The sequence below is a fragment of the Blennius ocellaris genome, assembly GCF_963422515.1.
Source record: "Blennius ocellaris genome assembly, chromosome: 19".
NCBI lineage: Eukaryota > Metazoa > Chordata > Actinopteri > Blenniiformes > Blenniidae > Blennius > Blennius ocellaris.
Genome location: NC_137668.1, coordinates 14,219,573 through 14,245,491, shown reverse-complemented (window position 1 = coordinate 14,245,491; position 25,919 = coordinate 14,219,573). Strand labels below are relative to the sequence as shown.

The 25,919-nt window shown below is 45.3% G+C and overlaps 2 protein-coding genes across 4 annotated transcripts; one reads left to right on the top strand and one right to left on the bottom strand.

Moving 5' to 3' along the window:
- Nucleotides 1-36: 36 nt before the first annotated feature.
- mtfr1 (mitochondrial fission regulator 1) lies at nucleotides 37-5,287 on the top strand. Its single transcript, XM_080515227.1, has 8 exons — nucleotides 37-72; nucleotides 815-914; nucleotides 1,488-1,586; nucleotides 2,530-2,681; nucleotides 2,773-3,005; nucleotides 3,189-3,441; nucleotides 3,689-3,863; nucleotides 3,972-5,287. Exons 2-8 carry the CDS (start codon nucleotides 879-881, stop codon nucleotides 4,017-4,019), a joined length of 996 nt encoding a protein of 331 aa, XP_080371353.1. The 5' UTR covers nucleotides 37-72; nucleotides 815-878; the 3' UTR covers nucleotides 4,020-5,287.
- A 383-nt stretch (nucleotides 5,288-5,670) lies between these two features.
- pde7a (phosphodiesterase 7A) lies at nucleotides 5,671-24,898 on the bottom strand. Of its 3 annotated transcripts, none has more exons than XM_080514675.1 (12): nucleotides 23,893-24,898; nucleotides 14,219-14,279; nucleotides 10,952-11,041; nucleotides 10,248-10,411; nucleotides 10,057-10,120; nucleotides 9,139-9,335; nucleotides 8,901-9,032; nucleotides 8,694-8,785; nucleotides 8,413-8,557; nucleotides 8,222-8,318; nucleotides 8,062-8,142; nucleotides 5,671-7,952 (listed from the first exon to the last, which is right to left on the bottom strand). In XM_080514675.1, the coding sequence occupies exons 1-12, from the start codon at nucleotides 24,028-24,030 to the stop codon at nucleotides 7,663-7,665; spliced, it is 1,551 nt and encodes a 516-aa protein (XP_080370801.1). In that variant the 5' UTR covers nucleotides 24,031-24,898; the 3' UTR covers nucleotides 5,671-7,662. The 3 variants fall into 3 exon arrangements, with proteins under 3 accessions (XP_080370801.1, XP_080370802.1, XP_080370803.1); XM_080514676.1 differs by having other exon boundaries at nucleotides 10,952-11,038; XM_080514677.1 differs by lacking the exon at nucleotides 23,893-24,898 and having other exon boundaries at nucleotides 10,952-11,038; nucleotides 14,219-14,465.
- Nucleotides 24,899-25,919: the final 1,021 nt, after the last annotated feature.

Below are 25,919 nucleotides of genomic sequence, written 5' to 3'. Positions count from 1 at the left end.
CGCCCACTTCGTAGTCACCTTCTGCCGTGGATGCGTCGGCTTTACAAGGTGGAAAAATTTAGTGCCCGCCTGGTAAGTTAGCTTCTAAAGTCACTCACAACCTTTTATTGAACATGAATATAACTTAAACTTGTGAATCGTATACCGGCTATCAAGCATTAATATATACATAGGTTGTCTGTCTCAGACTAATATAAGTTTGTTTTGGTTACGTTGGAATGCTAACCGTTGCTAACACCCGCTAGCCTCTGCGCGCTGATCGAAAGTTAGAAATTATTAGTGCTTAAATTCACTCTCCAGGTTTGTTTATACATCAGCAAGCTGTAGGTTTGGTGTTAAGGTAGTCACAACTGCGCGTATTTTTGTGTAAATGTTGAAGGCGAACTCTGAAGGCGTAATGGCGTTAGTTTGGAAACTAGCAAAGTTACTAAGTGCAAAACAAACAACGTCGCAAAAACATTAGTTATTGATACAAAGTCTTTCTCCGCCTCTGTGTTATCTGACCTAATATATTACTAGTTTGTATGTTTTCTTTTCTTTTTTTTTTTTTTAAATAACCATACTTGGCCTAACTTTCTGCTATGATCACAATAGTCACATTCTTTCGTGTTTCAAGTCTCTAATATGCATCTTTTGCTGGTTAAATTTAAAGCTTTTAATCATATATAAACAATCCCAGAATTGGAGAAAGGACACGATTTCAAAACGATATTTTGATGTCATCTTCGAGGGTAAATCTCAGGTTTATCATAGTTTTGCATCAAAAGCTGGTCACGCACGAATTTCTCACCTTTGTTTTGTATATTCTTCCTAGATTCCTATTTGGTAATGATGTTGGGGCCTGTGTCCATCTTCCCTGCTGGTACACATCAACAGATATGAGTGAAAACAATGCCCGGATCGAAATGGACCTGGTATGTTGGCACTTTTATGTTGCTACCTGCAAAGTGTGCACATTGTCCAAACTCTCACTGTGTTCTTGCACATCTTGGAAAAACTACTGTTGCATTTTCTGTAGCTTATCATTGAGGCCTTTAGTCGATTTGTAGTCGTCTGCTTATTCTGGACATTTGATACACATCTAGGTCCAAAACACTTCTGTGCAATACAGCGCTATCATGACATAGATATCTAACTTACTGCCAGGATTGTGGGTATTGTTATTACAATATTAAGCTTTTGCTTTGTTTGCTTTTTAAATGCAAGTTCTCTTCTCTTTTTTTTATATTTACACTTCTTATAAATGACCTTCAATTGCCTCATACCGGTGTATGAATGGTCCTGTATGAGCAAACTTGAGATAGGGTGACTTGGAAAAGGTTGTCACGTCATTGCGTTTGAAAGCGTAACCCTGCTGCGATCGCCTCTATTCTCAATGAATACCCGTGCCCTGTTGATCTCTCATTATTCACTAAAACAATATTTCAATTTGAAGGTACAGAATGTGAAGTATATTTGAACGTTTGCTGATCACTATTGTCCGGCAGGCTTTCGGATCAGCGAAGCCCTATGGTTCCTCACGAAGTATCGTGAGGAGAATAGCTGCTAATCTTCCCATTAAACCCTGCCCGCGGGTTCATTTTCAGGTAAGGGAATCCAACAGCTATCGCCTATGGTCTTAAACTGTTTTCTTGTTTCTATGCATGACAAACCACCGTGTTGTTTGCGATGCTTGGAGAAGATTCCATAAAGTCTTGCTTCGTCTCCTTGAACGTATATATATTACACTTGCATGATTTTAGTCCCGTCTCCTCTTTTAATTATTTTTCTGCTCGATCTCTGTCGGAGCCACTGGGATGTGACGGCTCACGTGCCCGCCTCGGCTTCTGTTTTCCACTTTGCTTCTCTTGTTTTCACTCATGAACCATAAACACAGTGACGAAGGTGTTTCCACGTACAGAATCGAATCTTGGTTGGTCGGTGGGAAAATCCCATAATGCTTCACACTGTGAGGGTTGTGTTTACTTTTCTAATATTTTGCATTTTCTAAACGGGGGGTTTACACCACCTCATCTGATCGTGGTGAACAATCCAATCAGAAGTGTTCCCATGACGCCATTTCATCCAGGCCATTAATCTTCTTCGAGCTGATTGCATGTGGTCTAATGTAGCTGCGGCCGGTGTCTCGCATGTTCTGTGTTAATTGGAATCGGGAGATGTTTGATTTTTACGTGGATGCGATCGTATAAACTCCCTCTGCTTTCCCTTATTCTCCCTTCTCCTTTTTTTTATCACTGCTGTCTCTTCTCTCTTCTTCCTCCATATCCAGCTGCCCTCCCTCGCTATGAGGAATGCAGTGTGTCTGCTTTAGGTCAGTTTCTTTCAGCTACTCTCTCGCCGGCTTGTGGCTCATGACAAGACTGTCTGACTCACCTGAGCACTTTCTAAAACGAGCGCGTAGCCTTTCTTGGCGTCGACTGCTCTCTTCTCGCCTGCTGAGTTTTTAACCTACCGGCTCTCACGTTATACTTATTGCAACACGTGTCGTGTGACATGTCCTGAATGTTGGCGTCTCTCCCTCCACGTCAGTTGTTTCCATACAACGAGGATGCCGGAATCCTAATCGGCACCAGGAGGCAGAGCGGCCTGGTGGCCTCTTTAGCCGACGTCGCCTGGATTGACAGAGATGAGGAGGACGATGGTGGTGACGGTGATAATGAAGGCTTGTTTTGCAGGCCGAGGTAAGACCGGAAAATAGTCCAAAAGTGGATACAAAAATCCACTTTTGATCCCGTTTCTTATCTCTGCTTAAATGTTTCCTCCTTCAAACAGGTCCAGAATTCAACCTGGGCTCATGTTTCGGACACAAGCTCATTCTCAGAGAAAACCTCTGACGCGCCGCCGGTCACTGCCCAGCCTGCATCGGGCGGCTCCGGATCCTCAGGGGCCGACGAGTGCCAACGACGAGGCCATTCAGAAGATCGGCGCACTGGAGACCGAGCTCGCGAAGCTCCGAGCTCAAATCGCACAAATCGTACTCGCTCAGGAACAGAATGCACAACCGGGTACGTTTCCACAAAAGGTTTTCGAAATAGTACACTTGTCCTGTTTCATATTGCAAAACAGCCTTTTTTCAGTTTTGCTGTAGTAATAGCCTGTGTCCTCTAGAGGGCAGCAGCCGTTTGGATTCACAGCCGCTGAGCTTGTTCTTTCTTTGTTTCACCACCTGCCATCACATCGCCACACAGGGGTGCCTCCTCCTCCTCCTCCTCCACCTCCACCCGGTGGCAACCCGCCCCCTCCCCCACCGCCGCCGCCCCCTCCCCCGCTGCCACCACCTCCGAGTCTGCAGCGGACATTTTCAGCCATCGATTTGATCAAAGAGCGCAAAGGGAAAAAGGCCGATGGCCAAACGGCGGTGGATCCGAAGCCAGCGGAGATTCCCAGCATGCTTGACGTCCTGAAGGACATTGGCAAAGTTAAACTGCGATCAGTGAAGAGGTAGGCCTCAAGAGAGAGCAGACGTGAAGGAGGCTCGTTTTTGTTACATCAGATACCAAAGACCACGTTACAACTTAACTGCAGCAGAGTTTAACAAGTTAATTTGACAAAATGCAAGTTCTCGACAGACACAGTGTTACGCAGTGCCAAAAACAATCAAATCAATAAATACTTGCTTGAGTGTAAATAGAATGCATATGAAGTCCTTTAACGTGTGTGTGTGTTTTTCCGTGTGTGTCTTTTGCAGCCGCCCGGTAGAAGACGAGTTGAAGTCCAAAGAGCCGACGGACGCTGCAGCGCTCATCGCCGAAGCCCTGAAACGCAAGTTCGCCCACCGCTATCGACACGACAGCGGACACGAGGACAAGGACGAGTTCGCGCTTCCCGAGCCAGAAGCCAGACCCAGAACTGAGACGCCTCTGGTGAGAGACGGCCGATTGATTGAATATTCTAGGATTAAAACCTCCTCATTGTGTGCAATGAGTAGGAAAGTTGCGTTTCGTCATTAACGTCACTCTTGTCTCCTCCAGTTTGGGCAGCACATGTTGAAACCAACTGGAAAGAGAACGGTGCCGTGAGCCGGTGAATTCACACTCGAGGTCAAGAAGTTTCCACAGACGCTCTCCCGGCGCCGTTTTGACTCGTTTGTGTCGAGGAGCGAGGGATTTTTTTTTTTTGCCTGATTTCAACCGGCGGTGCCAATCATCAGTCATCTCGTCGTGTTCCGTGCGGTGATCATGCTGCAAGTCTGGGTGTTTTTTTGTTTTTTTTGCACTTTCATAAGTTATATCAGCTTTTCTGTTTTACATGCATGAGTTTCTATGTTTTGTTGTCTAACCCGGCGTCTGTGGTTCACGTTTGTGATTTGGGACCGACCCAGTCCTGATTGGAACACTACAACCCTTATTTAATGTTTATTACTGCGTTCAATCATTAGTTGGGAGTTTAAACTTGTGGCATGTAGTGTCATTCATCTGTTCCCTTTTTTAAGTGTTTAAAGCCGAAGACTTTCTGAAGAAAGGAGCACTTTCTGACATGTGGACCAATGAGCTGCAATATATAAACTCGGGGAGGCCAATTAATGTTTTGGACCCGTCTATTTATGTTGACGTTTAAGTGGAATGTTTAGTTTTAACAGATTTAATTATTTTTTCCTCTATCGTGTCCACAGTATTTTTACCTGTTGTCCCAGATCGAGTCTCTCCATTCCCCGTTCTTCTTTTTCTGGTTCAAAAAGAAGCATCCAAGTGTTAATTCATTAATAATCCCCCCCCCCCCCCATGTATCGTTGACTTATAAAAGCCAAAGACATTCCACGACTATCCTGCAAGTTTTTACTTGTTCTATGTCTTTATATCTGTTAAGAGTCCCCACAGAAACGTGTGAACTCCAATGTCGCAGGTTGTCGACGGTACAGGGGGTGATGTTTGTTACTTTATCAGTGCCTACCTCCGTTTCCTTCTGTTGAAAAACACTTGTGTGGCATCCTTGTCGGATAACACTGCATTAACTGTATTTAAACAGGCGTAATGGGTCCTAAGGTACCCGGGATAATCCCTGTCCCAAAGGAATTAAACACTTTTTTTGTTTTTTTTGTTGTGCCACTAGCCATCACAGTTACCGTGCCTCAACCTAGGAACTTGTGTGGGTTCCTTTTGAATCATGAATTTGAAGGCAGTATTTAGGTTTTAGTGCTCATTTGTTCCCGTTTCTGTGCGTATAACCGCTGCTACAGGTCGACTGAACTTCAAGGGAAGGTGGACTGGGTGTGTCGGTAGTCAAATTTAGTTTTTAAGACTCGTTTTACACAAATAATTTGAAATGTCAAATCTTTCAATAAAATTTTCTATGCTCTCATTGGATTAGTGTCATTATTGTAATCAGACTTGATGCAACTTTCATTTTCTTTTTTAAAGGGTTATTTGTCCCGTTTAAGGGCATGTTTGCATTTTTTCTTGAACAAAAATCAAACAATAAGAATTTCTCAATTTCCACACAATACCCCCCCAATATCCACACTTATACTTTGTTTCTCACAATGTACCTTTTCATTAACTGCTGGGATCCATAAAGATTATGTAGAATTCTTTGTTTTGGGGTAAATGCTTTTAATTTCAATAACTAGTTAGTCTTTATATATAGCCTTGTAACAGTTACATCTATCGCTTTGCAATCAAACATGTTTTATGTCTTAGTCTTCATAACGATTACAATAAATGGTTTGAAAATTTCCCTCAAGCTTGTTGGCACGCAGAAAAAACCTGCTGAATACATGAAAAGAATGGGAAGGTTTCGGCACAAGGAGAGTGAACCAGGTGACAGGCTGGATTGAAAGCATCAACCCGTTATCCATAAATGTCATTTCAGAAATATGTTTCAAGTCATCGCCTTAAAACTGGGAATATTCCCTCCCGTAGCCACATTTTGACCTTCACCCCAGAAAAGAGTTGGGGGGGAAAACTACTAAATGTAGACTTTTTCCTCACCTCTGCTGCATATCTGACCCATGCAGAAGTCAAACATTCATCAACAACAGGTTTTATTATTCAAATCGTAACTGCAACAGGCATGTATCAAAAAGGTCAATACAGCAAAGCCTTTACAAAATCTGGCTCGACACTGAAGTCTTCCCAAAAATGGCTGTCGCAACAAATTGTAAACAGTTTTATCAACAGTCTTACAGCACTTACAGCAAAATACAAATCAGCTAAAGTAAGAAAAGCACCTGTTATCTTCCAAAATGTTCAAACACAAGTTGTGCCACTATACAGAATCAAAGTCGACAAACCAAAACACAAAAGAAATGGAATGTTCAAATTCATTCGATCGTTTTGTTTCCGTACAAAAAAGGAAAAGGAAAAAGAAGAAAGAAAAAGAAAGGACAGCTGGAGTTGTTCCTCACGACAGAAAGGCAGAGGGATCGGACAGTGCATTCAAAGACAAGCACACCATGCACTTGATGGGAAAAGGAGTTGGTTTGGTCACTTAGCATAGTTTGTGCATAGTTATAAGGCATCAGTTGAGCAGTCCTTTAGGTTTCATGTGGCTGTGAGAGACATTCTGTGGGGAGGGAGACTCCTTCAGTAGATCCGAGCTGACAAAACAAAACAAAACCAAAAAAAAAGGAGAAAAAAAACAAATAAAAACACGCTTGCATTATCCGCAGTCACCTCCTTTATCCCATCTCCCTCTACAAAGAGACTGGCAAAACCCTGAGCGAGTGGAGTTGCGTGGAGTGGAGTTGCAGGCGAGATGCATGTGCATGTGACTGTGGAACAGTCTGGAGTCTGGCGAGGGAGGGCCGGAACCCCGAAGTTCGACCGGGACCGGGGGGGCGAGGCGGAAAAGCGATAATCCCAAGTAATGCCGCCGCGGGAGGCAAAAAAAGCTTGCGTGTCCGACGCGGGTTGCGCGGGGTGGAGTCGTTTTATGGCATCTGGTGTGTTTTGAAGAAGGTTCTGCTCATGGCTTCAACAGTGGGACGACAGTTCGTACGAGTGGTTCTTCACATCTGTGCTTCGAAAGGCAAACCGTGGAGCCGACGTGATTCGCTTCAGTTCGAGGGGGGAAAAAAAAAAAAAAAAGATATACGACAAACGAGAAGATGCGTAAACAGTCTTCGTTAGAGGCAGCAAAAGGACTGGGCTTGTCACATTTTTTTTTTTTGTTTGTTTTTTTTTACATGAGGAAGAAACTTCAATACAAATGCAACGCGGCATTACGCAAAAGAGTCCGAGGAGGGCGTCGGGTCTGAATACTCCAGTCGTCTCCGTCAGTTCAGATCATTCTTCAAAATCTTTGTTTTCAAATGGCACTTCAAAATACCAGAAAAAAAAACTAAACAAAACTATTGTCTTCTTCAGTTCTCATACTGCTTTTCCCCCCTTTAGGTTCACTCACAACAAAGTTGTGTGTTTTCAGTCAGTAATGCCAAAACTACAGTGGACCAATAAATAAAACAAATAAAGCAAATAAAAGAAAATACAGCAGTAGCCAAATGAGGTATCTATGTATTGCTCTATGCCAAAAAAGAGGAATTAAAATTAAATAAATTAAATAAAATCAGTGGTTTATCAAGATGGGAGGCCAAAGCAAACAAAACATAAACAAGGTTGTGAGGATCAGGCGGGGCGGGGCTGCAGGCCCTCAGTGTCCATGAGGCCCCGAGGCGGCGGCGGGTCAGGGGTCAGGAGGTCGAGGTGAAAGGACACGCGAGGCGTGTCAGGATTCTCTGCTTCCCTGAGGTATTTCTTTGGAGCTGGTTCTTCCTGCGCCTGCAGCTGTGTCACCGTTCCCACGCGCAGTGGCCGCGGCGGCGGCAGCGGCGTCTTCCGTGGCGGTGCCCGCCACGCTGGGCTCCGCCTCCTCGGAGGCGGCCGCTCGCTCCTGCTGCAGGCCGCCCCAGCTGGCTTTGTTCAGCCCCATGTGGCCCAGCATGGTCTGGGACAGACGCGTGTCGGAGAACCGGGCCCACTCCGCGAACAGCGGCTCCGCCACGTACGTCATGAAGCCTGGAGGGGGCAGGGCGAGAAGGTGCCAGACACCAGATTAGGCGGGAGTTAAAAAAAAAAAACACCAGCTAGAAATAATTGACCAACGCAACACGGCTGCGGCGCTCACCGATTTGAATGTTTCCAACAGAGTTGGTCTGTCGGTCGCAGACTGGGCTGACTTCAAGTTTGTGCTTCTTCTCAATGTCTCCTGCATGAACGTACCAAATTAAAAGATTAATTTACACGTCGAGTGTTATTTGAGGAAACATACAGGGACGACGGATCACCTTGTTGGAAGAACTCGGCCGTCACTTTCTCGCTCCACTGTTTGCTGAGCTCCCAGGGCCTGCAGGGGTTACAGATGTCTGCGCACTTCAGAGCCATCTGTAGGGGGCGGCAGTGAGACGCCACAATGAGAAAAAAAACAAAAAACGGTTGGTTTCCGCCAGTGTTTGTACAGCAAGAGCAGGTGACCGACCTGCAGGATGAAGTGGCGGTGGCTGGCGTTGCTCAAACACAGGTTGTCCTGGTCCAGGTGCGTGCGGAACCTGGACAGGTAGTCGTTCTGTCTGCTGATGTCTGTGGCCAGGATTAAGGAGCCCAATTCCCTCTCCAAGTTCAGGCTGAGGACAGAGAATCATGCAATTAACAAAAATTATTATTTTTTTTTTTTAATAAAATATGACCCATCAATAACGTGTGCGACACAGTTTGTGTTTTTTGTGGGTGACGTGTGAAACGTCTGCACGTCAGACTGACCTGTCCTCAGCAGGCAAGTGGGAGAAGAGCCCAGTCTCTCTGAGCAGACCCACTGCCGACTTCCAGTGGTGGTTTTCCAGTACTGAGGTATTCTGCGGATGAAAAACAACAAATGATGCACCAGAAAGATCAAACAAATGCCCCATAGGCATTTACTGGTGTACAGTACTTCATGAGGCCGTCAGGCAGGACAGTTCCTGGTCTTACTCTATAGAGTTTGGCGAGATAGTGGTCAGTCTTGATGAGGAATGGCTGGTTGACCCCGGGATGGTCCAGGTCGTGTGTCGCGGCTGCCAGGAGTCCCAGTAGGATGTCGTAGGAGGTCAGGGACTTTGCAAGCTGCATTCAGACCGAGGCAATAAAACGAAGACGGTTAAATTGCGGCTCTTGCCTTTGAAAACCTGGAGCAGAACGCCGCAATGAACGTGGCCGTGCCGGCCCTCACCATGGGCTCCTGCATGTAGCAGTACATGGCCTGGGTGACGTCCGCAGCGTGGACAGCGTTGTGATATGGGTTGCCAGTGTGATAGTCTTCCTGAACCATGACCAGGAACCTCCAGAGCTTGACCATGTCCAGCTGGAAGAGCTCGATCAGGCCGTACTGGTTCAGCAGGTGGGAGGTCAGGGTGATGAGGCTGTTTCCTGAGCGGGAGAAGACGGAGAGGAGTCACGTTTTTAAAAAAGACGCCATCAATCTATTTGACTCACTGAATTCAAAATCGATTGTATTAAACACACTTGATTACTGTTGGTTTCGGTTTACTGCACTACAGTAAATAGTTAAAAGTTAAAGCAAGTGCGTGTTTAAATGTACATTTAAATGCACAGTTTGTATGATTTTTCACCTCAGAATAGCAGAATATTTATTGATCCTGAAACCACTCAGAGAAGTTCTAATTTATTTCATTTGACCAAGTTGCATTCTATCTTTTTGTGGGTACACAATACACTTGAGGGGAAGAACAACATGAATCAGTCATGCAAATGAAAGTGAAAATGGTGACTTGTGCATCGTCTAGGCAAAAGAAAATGTTGCTTTTCTTTCCTTGAGCGTTTGCTTTGACTTTCAACTAAGCAGTTTCTTTTTCTGCATCTGTATACAAGTGTAGCACATGCTTCTCTTTGGACTCTTATTGTTGAAGGACAAATTAGAAATATTTTCTGATCTATTGAGCTGCTTCAGTGGAAGCCGGTTGAGATTCGCTTGTGGAGTGACTTCTAATACTCTTCTTTGCCTTCCAACAGGTGGCACTAGTGGTAAAACTTTGAATCTGAAGCAGAGTCCAAGCTGCACTCAGTTGCACCCCTGATGTTACCGCGACATGTAAAACAACTACAACCCCCAAGATCAGATTTTACCAACCATTTGTCAATCTGTCAAAGAGGAAAATGTCAAAATTCCAGTTCCCGACTTTTTCCAGCATGCACTGCAAAGAGAGAGAGAGGGACGAGAGGAGAGTTTTGAGAAGCGGCGTCGGCAAAACACAATGCAAGCAGATGGTCCACTTCTGCGCGTTGCCGTGGCGCCGCTGTCCCGAGGCGGAGCCCACGTACTCGAGCCTGTCCGGTGTAATCTTCGTCGAGGATGTGGAGGGGGATCTGCTGGGGGAGTCCGCTCAGCAGGCGGGACGAGTGCAGGTACCTCTGGAAGCTGAGCAGTCTGTGGACCCTCCGCTCAGGACCAGAACTGGCCGGTGTGGACCCCCATCCCAGCCGTGCTAAACACACACAGATCGGGTTTATTTGTTTGGTTTTTACAGACGTTACAACACATGAGCGGGAGCAACAATTTCGAGGATTGCGTCGTTTCAAAAAAAAAAAAAAAAAAAAAAGACTCATTAGCCTCCGAGAACCATTTGGTTTCGTACGAGCTCGGTGGGGATCTGACACCACCGCGGCGATATGCAAACAAGTCGCTGCTGACACAGCCGCCCACTCGTAAGCCTCTCGTCTGGGATCGCACTGCAGACATGCTTTGTCAGTGGTCTCTCACGCGCACACACACACGCGCGCGCACAACAAAGGCACGGTGTCCGAACAAACTGTGTGTGCGATCCGGAAACACGTCAGCGTGAGGCAGGATTACTTTTAGGTCAAAATGTCGACACACACACACACTCACACACTCTCTCTGCTTCTTTGTAAATGTTTCACGTTTTCTGAGGAGCTTCCTCTTCAATGTGTTTTGCACACAAACCCAATTGATGAAGAAGAGTAGCCTCTGCCGGTATGGAGCAAGGTCGGCGAGTCCTACTTACTGTGAAGAGTTCGGAAGTCGATGCACAGGTACGGGTGGGAGCTTCTTCGTTCCGGTTCAAACCCAACCTGACTTCTCACTCTCACATCTCCTGGAAGAAATCAACACTTATTTCCTCAAGATTCAGACATTCCTCAGCACAAGTAGCATTTACACAAAAAAAACTTGATTGCATCTTGGAGTTGACCTTGCCAGAGTCCCGTGAAGATGGGCTTCACCACATGACGGGGAGCGCAAGTGACTTTCAAAAGCACCGAGAGAACTGAAACCCAACCTTCACCTCTTTTTCCAAGAGTCTCAAGGCAGATGGTGTGTTTATCATCACAGAGAGTTTCTTTCATCAGTCCTTCTAAGCCGAGACTACTTCTGGTTTTCTGCCACAATTCAAACAGGGTGAGAATTAACAACTTTGCTTGTATTAAAAATCCAGAATTTTTTTTGGGTTACAATTTGTCCTGTTTCATACTCGAGTCATTTTTCATGCGCTAACATTTCGACTGAGAAAAGTGCTGCGACTCGTGAACATTTTTAGAAATCCGTCAAGTTTTTCTAACAAAACTGTCGATGTTGACTGACAAAAAAAACAATAAATAAATCCAGAAAAAAAACCACCAACTCAGTCAACCCAACACAATACCGTCACGAGGACACGCTCACTGTGCACAGAATTGCTGACAGAAAACCCTTCATTTTTGTCTCAGCTTTTACAAACGCTAAACGGGACTTGTGGTAGAAGCCATCGTCTCGTTACTCCCAAATCAAGCAAAAGATGTGTTTTGAAAATATTATTTGGACCCAGGCCGGGAGCGTACACCCAAAGTCCCAGAAGAGGAAATTCAACAGACAAGTCAATCAAATGGGTGAGCATGCAAAGCCGTGTCAGGACGGTCTTGGTCTACGATTAGTACTCTGAACCGACGAGTAGAAATCTAGAATCCATCTACGACTGGTTTTAGTAGTCGGGCAGAGGAAGAGGGCTCCAGGCTGCCGAAAGACTGCGGTCGGGAGCGGTGAGAGCGGACTGACGCGACACCGATGCGGTCAAACGCAATTGTGTCGTTCCAGGCCTCACGGTCTAAAATAAGGCGAGCTATTTTGTAGTGTGCTGATCAAGGTGCTTGAACGGTGCAATGATACGTTTCCAGCATGGCACGGCAGACTGCGTCGTGTGTGCATCGGGATTTTTTTTAAAAAGCAGTCACACAGGCGTGTTCCCACGGCCAAAAAAACTAAAAATTACTATTCATTTCAAAACACAGTGGCTGAAAGGTTTGAGGAGTGTTCAAACGTGAATGCGGCCAGCGGAGCCGAGGCTGTGGCGTGTCACGTGCAAAAAAAAAAAAAAAACAGAAACTATGACAATACAAATCCCAATAATCCCACCCTCTGCAGCGTGAGCCCACATCTGTCTGTGTGCATCTGTCACATCTGCGGATGCATGTGCTGGTGCTCGGCACATGTGTGCGCGCTTATGTGATTAGTGTGTTTTGAGTGTCACGGGGTCCATGTTTCCCCTACAGTGCATTAGCGCTGGCGCTCTGGGGTGGATGTAGGTCATGTCATTATAACTGATGTGGCGAAAGCTCAGAGTCCCGCTATTTGAAAGCACATCGGCATTAACTTGGCAGACTGAACCCTGGCCCAGGCAAACACCAGTCTGCATTAGCGTGCCTCTCCTCACACTCAATTTAATATAAAATCTACGGAGACAGATGCTTTTTGCCAGTGACGTATGAGACTGCCATCATACTTAGCCAAGTAAATTTTTTTCTTTTTTCTTTCAAAATAAAGCTCCTTCAGTGATAAACTGCTGCTACTGTGCGAGGATGCACATGTGGCAGCGTTCCAATTATGACCAAGCCGGAAAGAAACAGAGATATATGTATGTGAATATGTCAACGTTGGGAATAACCAACAGTCACTTTGAAAAGTAATTTGTCCTTTTAACCGTTCGGCTCAAATCTCTTCACCTGAACGCTCCAACAAATGTTTTTTATCGGGTGTTTTAAGTTTACTCGCTGCTGCACTGTGCAAGGTTGAATTCATAAACTCGAGTTTGACAGGTTTGACTGCACAGGGCTATAAGCAAGAACAACAACACTATCCTGTCATCTACATGCACTGCTGGTGCCTTGAGGGAATCAATAAAGAAAGCTCCCACTGAACGGAGTATTTGTTCCCGTCGCATTTATGCAAAGCTCAGTGCAGAAATATGGTGATAAGTTAATCATTGTTTTGGTGCAGCGGTAGTGTCTCTTTGATCGTTGTATCATTTGTTATTGATAGCAGAGGAGCCGGAGAGGTCACGTGGCGCAATGGAAGTGGCGGCGTGAAAACGGCCATCGATGACAGAAAACCACAGCTTTTAAGCCGCGATAAGTTAGTGTCAGTCAGATCAAATCAGATATCTGACAAAGACAGAGTAACATTTGGGCCACTTCTATATCAGGGGTTTCTAAAGGAAGCCAGAAAAAACCTTGGGCCCAAAATTATGACTTTTCCCAGTCAGATTCTTCTTCCTTTCAATATTAAAGAGGAAAGAGAAACTATATTGTTTTATGACACTAGCCTAAACCATAAAAATTATGACGTAAAGCTGTGAATGTTGTTGGACCAACATCGGGTCTATAGAGAACATCTAATCGCAACATTATCGCCAAAAACCTCATTGATTAGAAAGCCAAAGCTGATCTGGCTGCTTCCTCGACGCATCTGACTCCATCTGCCCTGCAGGCCAATGAGCTCTTCATCATCCATTTTCTAAACTGCTTATCCTGCTTAGTGTCACTACCAGAAAGCGAATACATGCAGTGTGTACACAGAGACACGTACATGAACAATACACACAGCAAAAAGACTCTTTTGCCTGCTCAGGGGACAAATGTAATCCGGCACTCCAAACAAATCTGATCAAACGTCAAACACTCAACAATGCAGATATGAACATCATAAACCTAATATGACCCAGAAATGTAAAAAAAAAAAAAAAAAAAAAAAGCCAGGGATTGAGTGGATTCTGGGCGTGCACTTTAGTGTGCCCCCATCTCTTCATAATCTCTCCATCCCTCAGTCCCCTTCTGATCCATCCATTTCCCCATCTCACTGCTGGTTTTAAGCCGGTGCATATTAAGAAATGGACATGATCGTGGAGCAGATAAACCTCCCGATGCATGCGTGTCTACTGGAGATGCACGTGTGTGTGTGTGTGTGTGTGTGTGTGTGTGTGTGTGTGTGTGTGTGTGCACACCGAGGATGGGGAAACACTTACCTAGCATACGAATGTAGAGCGCTGTCTGGTCGGAGCTGTCGTAGGAGATGGCCCCGCGCCTCTGAACAGAAAGAGACATCGTCAACAGCCATTCCAGGTTCAATACCATGTTGGAATTATATCATTACAGCGGCATAATGAGGTATTGGTGGTGATTGTTGAGCCCAAAATTGAGGTGTGCGCAAACAAAAAAAACAGCCCCATCTCCTTCCAAAGAGTCTTGGAAAAACACAGGCCTGGTTTTTAACGTTTGAAAGTATACACAGAAGTTGGTAAGTGCAGGGTGGTGTCTTGCTGCTACTGTTGGTCCTAATCTGCACTGTTTGCGTGTGTGTGTGTGTGTGTGTGAGCGTTTGACGCTGCCGTTATACTGATAAACATGTTCCAGTTCTGCATCATCGGCCCGATACAGCTCTGCTATCAGTCATGTGAGAAACACATGTGCCATGTGGACACACACACTGTTTCCATTAAATAGAATTTATTTTGAATCCCATCCAAATCAATGAGAATTTTTTTATTTTATTTTTTTGTGATATTATAACTTCCCTTTCACAGAACTGTATTCAACACATTGAATGGAGGGACACAATGGAATATTGACATGACCAATTGCAGAGCTCTATATAAATGTTTAGGTTTTGAATTAAACCGGTTTGTTTGAATTACAAGTCAATGCCCTTCCTAAAAATTTGTATTGGATACATTTCTTCTTAAAATTTATTCTCAGAAGAAGAAAAAAAAACTCTTCAGGAAATGTTCACTCTGCCAAGTTCAGTGACCATCTGCTGACTGTTTATTCGGTAAAAGTTGATCTAAATCGAGTTTTGGACACTTGATTCCGATGCGTTTTAAACGACAGCGGCACACTGAAGAAGCACAAAAAGATAAATGTTAAGAGGAAAGCAGAGCAAGCATGATGAGCCAACATTAGAGAGCACTTATCACAGTTTTGTAAATATCGTCAATGTGCGGTTGTGCTGGGATTCACCGTTTGGCTTTTCTTGATGCAAAAGACACACATTTGCGCTCAGCTGGAGGATGATAAGACACAAACCAGTTGAAAAAACAATTTTGACATGGCGCAATTCCAGAAAAAAACATTGAAAAGATCAATGTAGAAGCTGAATAAACCAGCATGCAATGCTCAGGCAAATCAGATAAACATCTTCTTGCAACATAGTAGTCACATCTGGACACGATCAAAAATTCTAATGTCTTCGTGATTTGTTTGTTTGTTTGTTTTTGAAACCATGGATGCTGCATCCTGCAGAAGTCAAGAGGACAGGAACCATGTGGCTGCTTATCAGCACATAGTATTAAAAAAAACCAAAAGCCAGCCTTCTAGGAAAATAGCCGAGACATCTCGAAAGATCTGATCGATGCTGAAAAGTATACAGAGGTTTGAGAACAGGATGTGCGCCCCTCCGGATCGTCCATCTTCACAGAAGGATCATGATTCTAATCTTTGCAGATGTGCTTCAGGTCACAATGCCAACAAATAATTGCATTTAGGATAGAATGGTAGCCATTGTTTTATTTACTCCCAGTGTCACGGCCAACTGCTTCATGTTTCAATGAATTGAAAGCTAGACGAGACGGTACAGTAACTATTTGAAACTTTTTTTTTTAAATTATGAACGGGACAATTTCAGATTGTCTGCAAGAGTCTAGAGATATTTGAAGCAAAATGCATTTCGGAGAGGATACTTTTATTTCTGCTTTATTCTTTTTCACTCATTTTGAGTTCTAGAATGTATCTTAATTGAGAAAACTTGTGTTGTACCACCGAGATTAAATGTACATCGAGATAATGCGGGCTGTTCACATGACGTTCTGCAGATAGAGAAGGAAAAAAAAAAAGAAGATATTTGTTTTCAATAAGTCCCAGACACTTTCTGCTTTATCGTGCGTCACCGTGCATTAAAAACATTCACTGTGCGTTAAACCCTCGATGAATTTTACAACAAGTGCGATTTAGCGTCAACAATAAAATATAAACTGTCTTTTCTGTTTCGGCAAAGACAGTTGTTGACCCCCAAAATATGCTTCCCAAACGTGAAAGGAAATATCGGTAAGAACTTTGCATCGGCCATGAATATAACAAAGCGCCAGTTTGCACGCTGGAGCAGGAGGCGGCTGCACTGGTGGCGTCACGAGCTCAGTAGTAGCCGCCGCGGTTATGACTGTGGTAACTACATATTTGCTCTGCCGACAAACAGCTGCTCTGGGCTCCGCCGAGGTGTTGGCTCACCTCTCTGTGCACTCCACACATCCTGGGCTCTCCTCCAGGCCAACTCTTCACTCTCTCTTCTGGAGGGGGGGTTACCCTCGTTTAAGGTTACCCCGGGCCGGCGGGGAGCCGGAGTAAACTCGCCGTCAGGCCGACTGGCCGTTACGCCAGACCGCTGGAAAACAAAGGCTTATGTTTGGGGCTCGCTGACGGCCGACGTGGGGGCTGGGAGTTCACCTCTGCAATAACACCCAACTGCCCTCCGCTTGGCCGTTAAGGCTCCTCCAACTCTCCCCTTCTGGGATTAAACAACAACAAAAAAATGTTTTTCCAGATCTAAATAAAGTCCAGTTCATGGCGCCGATAGAACCCATCCATAATCTGGGACCACATGATGACCAACTCGTTTGGTCACGCCACAAACACAAATGTACCTGCTTGTATACTTAGTACTTGATATTGTTTGGATTAAAGTGACACACACGCACACACACACAGTCTGTCCTCTAAGCTCCTGACAGCCACCAATCCAAAGCTAATATTTTACCGGCCAGCAAACAGCTTGACTCAGGGTGGGTAACGTGGAAGGCTGTATTTTAGTGTCAACAAGAGTCTGTGTTTACACACGGCACCGGTGTTTAGTGTGAGCGTTATAGATTGTGTGTATGTATGCAGGGACTGTGTGTTTGTAAGGGAGATAGTATTGACTGTAACGTGCGTGGGAACTATAATGCTGGCTCTCGCGTTTGGGAGCGAAGAGTGGCCGGCTCTGCCAACACTTGCCCGGGCAAGACCTTTTGGTGACCAGAGTTTGCTACACACACACACACACACACACACACACACACACACACACACACACACACACACACACACACACACACACACACACACACACACACACACACACACACACACACACACACACACACACACACACACACACACACACACACACACACACACACACACACACACACTCCCTTGTGAGCTTGTAAGGAAGAAGCAGTTGCACTTTGTCAATGTCACATTCCTGCTGCAAGCGGTGGGGAAAGCCGTGTTTCACCCTTGAAACTGCAAGCCCACAACACACACACACACCCCCGCCACGCCTTGCACCACCAACACACACACACACACACACACACACACACACACAAACCTTGTGCTCGTGGTTCCTGTCATGGTCCAACGAGAACCCGAGCCACCTCGTGCTTTGTGGTTTTGACATTAAATGCTTCACGGCCGAGCGGGACAGAAACACGCTTTTATTTGTCGTCCTGCGGAGGTGCTACTCAAACACCAGACATCCTGTATTAGCATTTCGTTGTATTTTGTACATAAGCATCACTTGGCATCAGATGTTGTTGGAAGAATTTGAAGGCACCTTGGATTTTTTTTTCTCTCTCTTCTTTTCAAGAAACCCAAGTATTCAAGAGGCCTACAATTACAAAACAAGCACATTATATCAAAGCAATTTATGATACTTTACACAGCCACACAAAAAAAAAATCTTTCTAATCAACTTGCTTAAAGCCACGAAGCTGCAGACAGTGTTCACCCATTACTAGCTAAGGCCTTTCTATAACGTTGGCTTAACAATCAAGCTCAACTCTGTCGTCACGTGTAAAAACATTTCATTTGACGGGTGAATGTGCTCAACTTTCCATCGACTTTATTATAATTACAATTAGGATCCAGCAACCATTAGACCAAGGAACTCCTTTCATCAGCCTCACGGAAGGTCACCTTTTGACCCACAACCTTGAGATCCAACTTTCTACCAATCTCTTTTGTTGGCCATTATGCATTTTGCGTCACGGCAACAGTAAGATTCAGACTTTATACATTGTGTAACTGGAATTGTTTTAAACAGTGAAGATTGAATGTATAATAATACACCCGTGAGTCATTCAAGTGGTGACAAAAATACAATCCAACGTGTTATCGTACAACAGTTACGCCTCATCAAAAGGTAATGTTGCCTTTTACCTCCATGGTTATAGTTTGCGGTACTGCCAAACTGGAGGCTTCGCCAATATTCTGCCTTTATGTTTTGTTTTGTTTTTTTGGGGGGGGGGATATTTCAACAACTGGCCAAGCTGAAGGGAAGTTTATAGTATGAACACATGGATACATTTTCAAGCAAAACCGGTGCAAAGCCTGGGTAAACACGATGATGTGAACAGACATATTCAAGAGAAATTAAAACTGGAATCACAATGCCTTAGATATACAGGCTATTCAGTTACATTTAACTGGTCTAAAGAAAGGACGCCCACTGATGTTTATTCTCTTCATTTACTTGGTGAAAGCTTTCAAACTCAACAAAACCTAGTTTGCATTAGGACTCTTTAAGTAAACACCTTGAGTAGCGGGCTGTTGGTTTTTGCTTGCAGCAGTCCGAGAGCAAACTCATTTTCAAATTGGTTTTATTTGGAGTTTGCCACGAGCACAACAGTCTAGCCATTGTGCTCCCTTGCAATTCCCCGTAAGCGCGTTTACATAAGGCTCTGGTTCCTTATCTTAGCCTGGTCTCACCGCCCGAGGTCACCGGAGTTGGGCTTTTGGAGGTCAGGACCTGATGTCCTAACTATTTGACTAACCGCAGGGCTTCAATGTTTCTCGTTTTCAGGCTACCTCAGTCAAATAGATGCTAACAATTTCACAAAAGCTTCACAAATGTGTGCTCCAAGGACTTTTCTGGAAACTGGATAAACTCTGCAAGTTGAGGTGTCACAAATGTCTGCCTTTTTTTGTGTCCCCACCGACAGCTCCTTTATTCCTAAAGCTTGCTGAAGGACTAGTTTCAGACAGGCTGCGAAGACGTCAACTCTTTAAACACGACGTTTTGAGATTGAGCCGATAGTGTCGCTCAAAGACTTTTGAAGGGAACCCGACGGTCCGCTGGACACAAATGCTTTCTCACACTTCCTCACAGGAGGCCTTTATCGTCTTATTAAGTTGAAAAGTCGGGTCGCAACCGAGGACAGGCCAGTTTCCTTCTGCGTGTCAACCGAGGTCAAGCAAAAAGAAGAAGCCAGCAGTTTTCCTGTAAACTGGCGTATCATAAACAAAACAGTACACGCACACACACACACACACACGTGCATGTAAATTCCCAAGATAAAAGCAGCTGGACCAGTCGAAGTTTCATAAACTGAAAGCTTCCTCCTGAGTTATGACCTCTTGCAGCGCGGTGCTGTGTGGGACGGCACATTCCAGTAACTGAGTGTTAGGCCATAAACACGGGTCGGTTTGGAGTGAAAGTGCGTGTATGCATTCGTGTGCAACCAGCTGTCTGACACACACACACTTTTGGAAGAGTGTTTTCTAAGTACGCTGTCCAGTGTGACACACTCCAGCTGCACCAGGGTTTTCAGAGAGGGCTGCTGGGCTGAGGAGAGGCCCGGTGCCTCAAGGCAGAAAATGACGGCTCGTCAAGCAGCAATATATCTACCACCAGTGTTTGTTTTTTGTTTTTTTTTTATTGGCGGGTAGAGTGTCATAAAATGATTGAGCCCTTTTTTTTTTTTTTTAATACAGAGTGCTTTAAAGAGCCTTGTATACATGGGCTTTTAGCAGTGTACTACAAAACAAGCCGAGCTGAGGAGTGGAGGAAGGGAATGAGTTTAGCTTCATGCTCTCACAGGCCGTCTGCCCCGCACAGGAATTTCATTCATTTTGAACATCATCCCCAGGCTCTAATTGCTTCTAGCCCCCCCCACCCCCTAAAAAAAAAAAAAAAAAAACCTTCTTCGGAAGGCAAACAAAGCCCAGGTCACCAGTTCATTCTGTCTGGAGTTTGAAACCAGTCACACTCTCCTCGCTTGCAGTTTAGGGTCACACGTGTAAAGCCCCCCCCCCCCCCATACTAAATATGATTAATGTTCAGCCAGGGGAGTTACCGTCGTGTCTGTCGGTGTGTTGATATGTGCAAGTGCATTCTCATGGCCGATTGCACTCGACACCGCCGCACAAAAACAGAACGGTCATGTGATAAGAGGGGGGCCTCTCGCAGAGGGGACAGACGAGCACAGAAACAAGGGCATCGCTTACGTTTGAAAGAAGACGGCGTGTAGGGTTTGGCCTCGGTGATACGCGGCACCGTGTGTTGCAGCTCGTTCGGCAGGAACCCGTGTTTAGGTAGAGCAGGGGTTAAAGTTTTTTTTTTTGTGTGTGTGTGTGAGAGATTGTGAAACACCGGGCTCAAGAGTCTGAGCGGCTCCTTCGGCATTCTTACCACATCCTGAATCTACGTCAATCTGATCGCAATGCACAGAAGGAAGAAGAAAAAAAAGAAAAGAAAAAAAAGAAAGCTTATCGGTTCAGTTAAAATCAACAGAGTAACTCCCTAAGAAAGAGGCACTGTACTGTATTGCTTTATCAGGCCCTACATGGGAAACATCTAGTGTGGATGGCGGTGCCAGGTTGCATCCCGAAGCCAAGGCCTATTTTCAAACCCCCAAAAACATGGAAAGGGGGAAATAAGTGGATGTGAGGCGAGTTGACGACATCTCCGGCTGCGATATGAGGGACTGGGCCGACGGCAGATTGGCGTTTTCCACTTGATGTCGTTTTCCTCCCGTTATCACAAATGGCCACGTGACGGCACAATCCTCGTCAATACTGTGCATCTGTTTATTGATGTTGGATCTGTTTTTTTTAAAGCCATAAAGTGACACAGCCTCATCACAACCATGTGACCGTGTCCAACTGTCAATACAGTCACAAAACAAGACAGACCAAAGCACAAGGACACACTAAACCCTGCAATGTGGATCATCTCTCTCTGCGTGCAGCGACGTCGACCACTCTTTACGTTACGCATATATTTTGAAGTTTAAAATGAGAACCGCATGACTTCACGGTGTCCGGGTCCTTCTCCATTTATGCTGCGCCGATCTAATCTGCCTCTGTCCTCTGTTTACACTTCTCCTTTTCGTGAGAAGTCAAAGTGAACCGGCACACATCACTATATTTATGAAAAGAAAAAAAAAACTCATCTTCCACCTCACTTTTGGGAATTAATTAACAACCAACGTGCATTGTATTCGAAACAATAGAGGCATTGTCATGGATAAATGAGCCCATTTATTTGATGCTGTTGCTGTTTTCAAAACGCCTCCTCAGCAACATATTTACACCCAATCCTAAGCATTCCACAACCACTGAGTGGCATATTCTTCTGAGACACCGTTGTGTCTTCAACCCTACTCTTTCGTTCTCTGTTTACAAGAGGAAATGTCTTCATCTGCAAGGGAAGGAGGGGGGGGGGGGGGGGGGGGGGGCAGTGTCGAGGAGAAAGAGAAAGAAAGAAAGAGAGAGAGGGCGAGCTCGTGAGTGAGCGAGCGGAACAAGATAGCCGGAGAAAGAAAAGAGACTGAGACTCCGGCCATCTGTGAGTCTGGCAGTGATCCAAACCACTGCCCACAGAGCCCAGGCACATGCCTAACTGCCTCTTTCTGCAATGGGAGTCCAGCTCTGCTTCCACAAACAACAGGCCTGCAGAACCGCACACAAAAACACAGCAGCCATCAAGGACAAATGCACCCTTATGGTCATAAATAGGGCCCAAAAACACAATATTTGTAGAAGTGTAATTGCTCGGCGACAAAGGCTGAGTGACAGCACCGTATGCCTGCATGTGCGTTTGCCCAATTCTGGCAATACTCGGGAGGAAAACGCAGACAGAACACGGTATGCAGTTCTATACGTTGAATTTGTCGCTTCCTGTTCATTGTTCCTTTATATTTGCACAACATGTAGAATGAAAAGTGTGTGATCTCACGAGGTTTCCACAAAGACATCGTGAGATCATGATTATTTAACTGGAGATTGTCCTAGACCGCAAATCCCGTCTTCACAGCAGTCAACACTAAAAGCACACCTCAAAGTGGCGAATGAGAAGGAACTATTTGGCCTATTGAATCAAGTCCTGAACCCGACCACAAGTCACAATCTTTGAACTTGCGTCTGCCTGCTTACAATGGTGCCATTTCTCTTTGGTTTTGGGAGCTTTACAACAAACTCTTCTTGATGAGAAGCACAATGCAAAAACCAAAGGATGGCTTCAGGCACGTGGAAACTTGTTATTTACGCATCTTCTCAACCGACACATTTTAAACAATAGAGTGGCTACGACTAAAGGGGGCGGAAAAGAGGAATTGATGATCAAAAGTCTGATATGTGGAAACCGTACCCAACACGCAATGACGTCGTTTGAGAAAACGCCGACACCAAAGTGAAAGGCCACTGCCTTTGATGGACCGGAGGCCGTGTCAAAGTCTTTGAGCCGCCCGTCTGTTGGGACGGGTGGTAGGTTGAAAGCAGACACACATGGGTGGCTATGTGGGGCAGGGTCCTCTACAAAAGGCCTAATGGAGAGTCCATTGAAGAGGATGCTCAAACAGTCCCGACACAGTGACTTAATGCCTCGTTAATGGGTTGAGAAATGCCAATGCGAGGCTGTGGGAGTTTCTGTTCGTGAGCAACTAGGAAGGGAGCCAAACACACACAGTAATGCACCCCGCGGCTTTGGTGCAAAAAATACTTAAGATGATCCGCTGTGTAAAAAGTGCAACAGTGTGTAAAAAGAAGCGCATTGACTTGGTGGGCAACTCCCCCCCCCCCCATACCAGAAGAGCTCTTCTCACAGCTGGTGCAGTGCAACAGTGAACAAAAGCCCAATAGTGGGGACATCACCTGAGACACATGCTCGGAAATTACTGCGACGCATTAGAGAGGCAGACTGGAGCACAATGCCAGTTATTCTGTGCAGACCAGAGTGGGGCAGCACGCGAACTCGCGACATGAAATGTAGTATTGCGAGCCACCCCGTTCTGTTCCTTTTTTTAAACCACATGGCAGGTGAAATTACAAAACAAGGCCGGTTTATGAGCGCTGCGTGTTCCAAGACTCCAGGGAAGCAGGAAGCTTGAAGAGTGACTCAATGACTGACGTTTCTGTCAATGTGTCAGGGGAAGTTAACATAAATAACATTGTGGCACGTTCATTCTCACAAATCCCAGAAGTGAGCATCACATTGGTAGTGCTGGCTAAAGTGTAAGCCAGGAAGGGCTTTATATACATGTATATATTTACATATATATATAGAGAGAGAGACACAGAGAAGCAACATACAAAGTTGGTTTTAGGGCGAGACATTCTACTGTGTGTTTTAAGGTCTAAGAGATAAGAATATGCTGTGCTCAGTTTGTGTGTGTGTGTGTGTGGGTGGGGGGGGGGGGGGGGTAATCCAGCGACCACCTGCAAGATTTCACTGAATAATTCATACATTTGTTGAGAAGAAACAGATATTCATAGCCAGTGTGAATCCCCTTACAGTCAACCAACAGTGGGGATGAAACATACACAAGCAAGACCAGCATAACGTTGTTTTTTTTTTAAATGCATTTTCTGTTGTTGTTGTGGTTTTTACCTGTGACAGCTGCCTCGGATCAGGGGCCCCGAAGAGAGAAGAGCTGGAGCTGAAACTAATGGCTCCCCTCCGGCTGAGGACATGCTTGGGAACCGGCCTGTCTAGAGGCAACACCGGTAGCTGATAACATACTTCCATTGAATAGTCAGGGCTGGATCCAGATCAAAAATATAGACAGGGAAAAAAAATAATATCTATATATATATAAAGAGATAAGTGATGCACAAAAAAAAAATAGATGAGTAGAGAATGGGGGAAACCCTCCTTCGCAAAGCAGAAACAAAAAAATCTTTCAAAATTGTGGAAACGATCTGATATTGAGCTGCAAAGTGTTTCTGTTCATTATGAGCGACTCAAAAATAAAAATAAAAAAAACAACTTCCAGATCGCCTTCATGGATGCTGCTGCGTCTCTTCTACCTCCTCCGTTTCACCTCCTTCGGTGTCATTCTGCGAGGGGGAGAAGAAGAAAAAAGAATCATACTGCTGCCGCTTTTGCCCCTTTCCTTCTCATTCTACTCAGATCCGGGCCCACGGACGACGAGACCTTCTTGCCATTTTCTGGGTCTTTATGAAATCGCTTCCTCATTTTCGGAGCAGAGAAACGCGTCCGCTCATCTGGGGCTCCGTGGCGTTTTGGTTTTGTTTTTTTTTTTGGGGGGGGGGTTGTTTGTTTGTTTTGTTTTTGTTTTCTTTTACAAATCCGTATATGAGGAGCACATCCCGGCGTGGAAACAAAAGGCACGACCACTTCCAAAAAATGTCACCAGCATATCATTTCAACGGAGCGAGGCAGGCTTTCCAGGATGTGGGACCGTGGCCGGGGTGGTTTTCTCTCGCTCGCGGCCAAACGGGAGGCGAAATCTCCCGTCAACGTGTAGGGGCTTTTTTCTTTCCCCCCCGTATGTCTTCTCCCTCCTCTTCCCTCCACGGCTTGCCGCACGGCGAATGAGCGGTTTAATTCACCGTAAAGCGCGGAGCGTCCGTCTCTGAGAGGGGAACCCCGACGTTCATCCCATTCACCGCGACTCCGCTCGGCTCACAGGAAACCTCATGGCACGCGACGCACAGCGACCCAAACCCAAACCAAAAAAAAAAAAAAAAAAAATACAAATAAATAAATAAATAGAAATGAAATTAAAAAAAACCGAGAAATTAACAACCTAAAGTGTCTTTTATCTCCCTACTACTACCTACCTACCGTCCTAAACATTAGCCTACTGTATGCTTTTTAAGCGCACACCACCTGCCAGAGATGGTGCTGTTGGAGCGAGCAAAAAACAAAAAAACAAAAGTCCTTGTCCCCGCTCGACCAATAGCGTGGAGGGAGCTCTTGCAAGACGGGCGCTGATTGGATGATTCCACGGTGGGCTGACGAAAGCGCTTTTCTGAGTGGCTGCGGGGCCAGGGCGATCCCAAGACCTATATGAGCAGTCGTTTGCAGACGGCGTGGACTTTCTCAAGGGTATTCCTCCACAACGGGGCTTGCCCTGCAGCGGTCCACATCATTGCCTGTGATTACCTTCCTCTCATGACTCATACTACTTGGGAACTGAGACCAGTAGTTTGAAACGCAGTGGAGGAAATAACAGCAAAGTGATGCATCAAAGTCAAGCGGTGGCAATTCGCCACAAGGGACCGCTTGTGGTTGATCCAGATATTTGTAAAGTTGACTTTGATATATTCAGGTGGTTGTTTGGATTTCTTACACCTACACCATAGGCCGACACAATAACACATATTTCCATATGATGGAGTGCATGTGAGCTCCAGTTACATTCTAACGATCTCAAATAAGTCCCTCGAATTGAAAGAAACTGCCAACATCCATCCAGAGCACTTTCGCAGGAGGGTTCTCTGACTTGCCAGTGAACAAGAGAACAAGTGATGTGCCATGGCAACAGTCAGGCCCTGTGGCAATGCAGGCATAATCCGCTCCCTCGCCACTTCCATGGGGTTGATTGTAGTTGCCCACAGATGATGCCCCCCCACAAAGAGATCCTGCCTCTTTCCCAAGCAACTCAGGCA